Raw genomic sequence first — 6,817 nt, forward strand, 5'->3', positions numbered from 1 at the left:
AAAAAAAAATCAAAAACAAAAAGAAAAACAAGGGAGGAAAAGCGAAAATAATCTATGCTTAAAAGTTTATTTTTGAAATTTAGCGGTAAATTATATTTAACGCTGAATTAACATAGCAAAACATTATGCAGTTGCACAATAGAATTTCAATATATGTATATATACATACAAAAATATTTTTAAGTAAACTAAAAACTAAATAAAGCTAAAGTAATGTGGTTTTAATGGTACTTTGGCAACAACGTCGAAAGTTCGATGTAAAATACACATACTTTTAATTCTTGTTGCTGTTTTTGGAATGTTAAAGTAATAAAATCAAACTGATATGTCTGATAACTCTTGGCGTTTTTGCGCATTTTTTACACAAATAACTGCTATTAAATTAATTAAATTAAAACATAAATTTATGAATGACAATGCATTTGCTTAATATAACTTAATTCAAACTTCAATTAAGTGAACACATGAAATCTATCAAAAACTTTTTAAAAAAAAAAAGCTAAACAATTTTAAAACATGAAAAGAGTGATAAAATAAATTACTTCACTTATGAAATATAAATTTCGGCAAATGCTTTCAAATATATGCACTTACATATATGTATATATTCTCATACACTTCTTGAAAAATATCGAAATTTAAAAATTCATAATACAATTTGATTTATTATGTTATAAAATAAAAAATGTTAACTCAAATAATTACCGCTTAATTAAAAAAAATTAGCTTTAGTTTAAATATACATACATATGTATAAATTTCAGAAAGTTCGTGTTTGTGATGTGTTTGAAAGCTAATGCGCGCATTACTTCATAAAAAACCAGTTTACAATAGTGTTGTTACTGCGCACATTACCTTGCTAATATTAATTTCTTGTATATATGCACAACATATATTAATTTTTTCAGCTTTTACTTGCATAATACACCATTATCTATATTATTCATTGTTATATGTGGATTACTTCAGTTCTTTTGCTTTATTTCTCTAAGTGTACGTGTAGCATGTCTGTGTGCGTGTATGAAGTTTTGTGTTGTAATTTTTTCTTCACTGCTTTGTTCGCTCATTTCTCTTTAAGCTCAAAATGAATCTTCTGAAATATGTCCTAGAAACGATCCTTTGACGTTGCGCTATACTCGAGTTCATTGAGATTTTGAATTTCTTGTAGTTCTTGGAATTTTTCATGATCTCTGATGTGCGCATAATTGGCAGCCAGACACATGAGATAGTGCACCAGACTGAGTATGACGAGTAGGGCAGCTAATGTAGCGAGTATAAACATGACTTCGGCATTCTCAACGCCATCCTTGCAGAAGGCTTTAATCTCATATTTATCGCAGATTTTCATATCCTCCTGTTTTGTGTTCGGCGGGAACATGAAATCTAGAAGAAAGCAGTAAGAAAGAAAGGGAGGATAAAGTATGTTATTTGGAGAAAATAATATTATTGGAAAAATTTGTTAATAAATTGATTTGCGACGATTCAACCATGTCCTTCTGTTTGTTAGTCTGCCGATCCCTCAATTTTTGAGATATCCACCCACGATCTTTTTTCGCAATAGTAAAAKCATCAAAATTTTTGTTTAATTCAAACTGCTGCATACAAATACTGCTACATACAAATTGACCGATCAAGCAAGGTCTTATATGGAAAACTTTTTTATTTGACAAGATATCTTCACGAAATTTGACAGGGGTTAGTCTCCTAGGCAAAGGTATAAACTCCGGAAAAATTGTTCAGATCGGAGCACTATAAAATACAGTTGCCGTACAATCTGACCAATTGAAATCAAGATAGAGATCTTTTACACCGTTTAGATCGAGTTCAAAGATCAACAGCAAGAATCAAAGGACGGCAAAAAATCAATGGCTGAAACCAAGCTTAAAAAACGTGTTAATATAATATATTTCCAACGGAACTTACGAAATTGTGTTAAATCGATGCAACTGAGCGAACGTTCCACACTTGAGCACATATTCCAGAACATGGTGTAGATGAAGGTGACTATGACCAAGAAACATAGAATCAATATCCAAACGAAGTTCAGCAGATATGTGATGCCCATGAACTGTAAAGAAAATGAGGAAATAAAGCGAAATAATTATGACATTTTACTTCGGCAGTTAAAGGAGTAAATTTTCACTAAACAAATAAAAAAAAAAAATTGCAGGCTATTTCAACTACGCATAAGCGTAAATAATTGCAATTAACTTTGCAATTTCGTCTTACTTTACAACTACTATATACACAAACAAAGTTACAAAGAAAAAAACTGAGTAGACAATATTCAACTGCAGACTTCTTTTGTCTTTGATCAACGCTTAATTAAGTTTGGAAACTTTTCGCGGGTGAAATACGTTTCTAATTGTCGGTAAAAGTAGTCGATGTCGGAATTTTTATATAAATAAGCAATCGGTGCTAGTTCGCTCGTTCGCTAGTCAGTTCATTGTAACTGAAGCTTTTCGTACTCCATTATTTTCTGTAAGTTCGCGTGCTTTGTTTTGTTTGCATTGGACACCGTGGGCGCAGTGAAAATGTCGCATCATCTTAATATTTATACTTTTTTTGGTTGTCTATTAGCGCTGAGCCACGAACTTCCCTTCTTCCTGCCAGCCAAATTTGTTTGCTATTAACTTGTATGTATGTATGTACGTGTGTCTATGCGTGTATTTGTTAAACCTTGTTCGTTGCTGTCTTCCAACGGTTGGTTAGTTGACTGGCAAGCATTGCATTGGTTTAGTTTTGTTGTAGTTTTTGTTTTATTACTGTTGTTTTTKCTTTTCACTTACCACGGCGCACGAGATACGTCCACCCACTCGTGAACGCCACGCGCGATAGACCTTGTACCGTGTCGCTCCAGTTGCGAGAAAACCAACGAAGAGTATCATAAAGCCAAGCGCCGCCATTCCCGCAGCAATTATGACGAAAATCATTTGAATCGCTTCAATCCTGTAAAATGAAATGAATGCACAATTAGAGTCGGTTACATTAGTTGAAGAGAAATCCGAGCGGTTTTCCCTTGTTGTGTATAGTTTTTATGTAAGTAAAAGTAAGTTATGTACGTAGTTTTTTTTGCCAGTCCCGGTAAATATTGAGCAGATGGTACTACTCGACTGGTCGACTTTACTATTACTAATAGGACTAATRTAATATGTCCAACCGTGAAAATGTTTAATTAGTTCGCATCAAATTTGAAAGGTGATGATACAAGCAAAAATAGGAAAATATGTCCAGCCGTTAAAATGTAGTTTTTGGTTTTTGTCAGTCCGGGTCAATTTTGATCCGATGGTAATAAGATTGGTATTACAATCAGTAATAGGACGACATGTCCAAACATGGCTTTGGGGTTCCTTTTAATGGAATCAAACGGTACATTCTCCGATACCACGTATTTCAGCAAGGCTTGAAAATTCCACCCCGAGAAGAAAGCTTTAAATTAAATAAGTGAAAGCAACACGGTGATTGAGAGAAGAAAGCTTCAAAGTGGAATATATAAATGCTATATGTAATGTGTGTGGTTAATTTTGATAATATAAAAATATATTTTATRGAAAGTTAATATTAACTTTCAGTTTAGTGAAGCTTTAAGCCGCTGTAAGCGCTTTCTCACAACTCAAAGTAAATAAGAACTTAAAGCGAAACAGTGAAAATTTAGGGGAAGTCTTTAGCAAATTCAAGTAAATAACATGCTTAAAAACACAATTAAAATCTGAGAGTGGAGCGCAAATTGCGATATAAATAAATAGATATAAATATATATTTACTATATCTGTCAGGCGGTACACCTCAAACTCAAACTCAAGAGTGTAATAAACAGCTGCACATTACTTCAGCATATCGAAATACCTTAGATCAACGTTAATGAGGTGCGCTGATGTATTTGTAATTAACGCATATTGTCACTCTGTCACATTTCGGTTGAAATTAACAATAACCAGATGCGTTTGGACCCATTACGCATGGTCAGCATATTTAGAGTGCGGTAGCTTTGTAACGCACATACCTCATACATACAACTCTGTAACGCCCTAACGAGATACTCACCAAATTAGATGTAAATGAAACACTTGATCCATCATAATCACCGTCAACGAGGCGCCTCGATACATCGTGCCACAGAATATGCCGACACCAAGCAGGCACATGAGCGTCGCTATTAATGTGGCGTATGGTATGCGGGACATACATGATTGACAGCAGTCACCTGTAATGAAGGTAAGAAATGCGGTGAAAGTATGTTACAAAGTTACAGGGGTTTGCTAGCGGTTGAGTATATATATGCAACTACATATACATAAAGGGTATACTTAAGCGACTGCATAAACGAGTATATGTATGTATACATACATATCTATTGATGTGGGGGTATGTGAGTCAACACGATTTTAGATCCTATATTGTGATGTATGAATGGCTAAAATTGTGCGGGTATTCAGTGTTCCATACAAATTGTATTAAAGCGCATCACATTATGTAGAGGCAGCCAGGAGTCAAAGCATTTGAGTAGCTTGCAAGCTGATTGCCAGTGATTGGGTTGCCAATACTATTAAATTGGCACAAAACGGTAGAAGAGCTTCAAATATGTGTACATATCTTTGTGTAAATGTAGTTTGATGCGGTTCAGAATTGTGTGGTATATTCTTTTAAAGAGTTTTAAGCATCACCATAGATATATGGTAGTATGTGTAAGGTAAAGGGTATTATAGTGTAAAAAAAAGATTTTTTGTTTTCATTGTTTGTTATGATTTTTCAAAATTCAAATTATTTCCGAAGATTTCCGAATTTTGAGCAGTTTTATTGTGGTGGAAACTGGACCGACTTCGAGATTTCAATTGCTTGGCAATAGCAATATTTCAACTTCTAATCAACCGATTTACTTGAAATATTATATGACATGAATAATAATAGTGCAACGATAATGTGTTTAGCGCAGATAAATACATAAGTACATATTTGTAGAACTAAATATATAATATACTAATATTGGTTGTAAAGGAAGAGCAAGGCAGCGTAGACATATAATACTTAAGCATGTTTACGCAGTTTACTATGTATTGTGTAGATTTCTTTTTTTTGAAAAATTTAAAGAAATTAAATAATTATTTTAAAACTTGAAATAAATTTCCTTAAATATTCAAAATAATTTGTGAAATAAAGTGCGAACCAATAGTTATAAGCATATTTGCAGTGATGTTTGATGTATGAGTGGCTTTGAATTCAATGTGCAATTCCACGTTTATGTAATATAATGTATGAGGTACATGTTTAATAATGTGGTGATCTATAATTCCAGCCAAGAAAAAAAACTAAATTTCAGAGTGTATTTGTAATATAAAGAAAAAAAAAAAAACAAAAATACTTATCGCCGTGGCTTATCAAATATATCTAAGTTTAAAGTATTATATAGAATGGCATTTTAAGGTGTTTAAATTTTATTAATTTTTTTTTGCTAGTTATATATTTGATATCACAAGTTTTCTATGTTATTTTAATATACAATATATACTAAAMAATTTTTTGTTTTTTAAAGTACAGTTTTTCTTAATCGTTGAAATTTTAATAAGTGAATATATTCTATAAGATTTAAGTGGACATAAGCTTATAGGAAACAATTTAGTTGTACCTGCGAAGCTTATTTGAGACTCTTCGACGATAAAACAAAACTTAAACATTCAACTATCCGCAATCTTATATTCACAAAACAAAATTGTACGCCAACATGTATATACGAGTATTCTTCTCAGTGTGCAAGTATCAAGATATGAATCCAATTTGTTTCCATCAAAGTAACACTCTTAAACAAAAAACACACTTATTATGTACTATATTTATATTCATACCCTTCACATACCTATGTATAAGGCCACTCGCACTATTACTTCAATAGACGACGTACATTTTTCCTCTTGAAAGCTCAAGTCGTTCTTTTGTATGCTATGTAAGTCGAAAGAAACATTATAATACATTTTCAATGCAWACATATGTATGTACAGGTATGTATTTTTTTTTTCAATGCAATTCATTGATTTGCATATATTTCATTTCAAACAAATTTTTTCTACATTCTCTTCACTGTAAGCGCTAAAAAATCAAAACATATCTGCAGAAGCTTGAGGGAAGAATTTTGCATGTGTAAGAGGCTTCAGCAAAACGCATTGAAAAGTGACCTTTTTTTTGTTTTTTGGCGCATTTTTATACCATGAACATGGTATAATAAGTTTGCTGCTAACTTTTTACCATCCCGAGGGAAAAGCTGAACGATCGGAATCACGGCAAGAGTCAAAGAAGCATGGGAGTCACCTAAGCACTGTTCAGCCACTGTGCCTGCGTTTCTTTTATAGCGCCAGCTCGCAGCCAGCTTCCCGCGAAATCACCCCGCGACTKTTAAAATACATAACATCACGGTGCGACAGTCACCTATGCACTGGCCAGACACGGTCGCTGCGTTTCTTTTATAGCGCCAGCTCGCAGCCAGCTTCCCGCGAAATCACCTAGCGACTGTTAAACTGCACAACATCACAGCGCGACAGTCGCCTAAGCACTGGCCAGACACGGTCGCTGCGTTTCTTTTATAGCGCCAGCTCGCAGCCAGCTTCCCGCGAAATCACCTAGCAACTGTTAAACTACTTGACATCGCGGCGCTAGAGTCAACTAAGCACTGGCCAGGCACGGTGGCTGCGTTTCTTTTATAGCGCCAACTGGCAACCAGCTTCCCGCGAAATCACCTMGYGACTGTTAAACTACTTGACATCGCGGCGCCAGAGTCAACTAAGCACTGGCCAGGCACGGTGCCTGCGCTTCTTTTATAGCGCCAGCT

The 6,817-nt window shown here is 34.2% G+C and overlaps 1 protein-coding gene across 7 annotated transcripts in view; it reads right to left on the bottom strand.

Annotated features, from left to right (window-relative positions):
- Window positions 1-6,817, bottom strand: part of LOC108972007 (neuronal membrane glycoprotein M6-a) — a gene marked incomplete at its 3' end in the record, with an annotated part of 55,027 nt that continues 48,210 nt past the window's right edge. For all 7 annotated transcript variants that reach the window (XM_018938427.1, XM_018938426.1, XM_018938428.1 and 4 more), the window contains 4 exon segments: window positions 1-1,383; window positions 1,924-2,068; window positions 2,790-2,949; window positions 4,045-4,204. In XM_018938427.1, coding sequence (XP_018793972.1) covers window positions 1,106-1,383; window positions 1,924-2,068; window positions 2,790-2,949; window positions 4,045-4,204 — 743 coding nt within the window.

This window comes from Bactrocera latifrons, unplaced genomic scaffold, assembly GCF_001853355.1.
Source record: "Bactrocera latifrons isolate USDA-ARS-PBARC rearing strain unplaced genomic scaffold, ASM185335v1 scaffold_37, whole genome shotgun sequence".
Lineage (NCBI taxonomy): Eukaryota > Metazoa > Arthropoda > Insecta > Diptera > Tephritidae > Bactrocera > Bactrocera latifrons.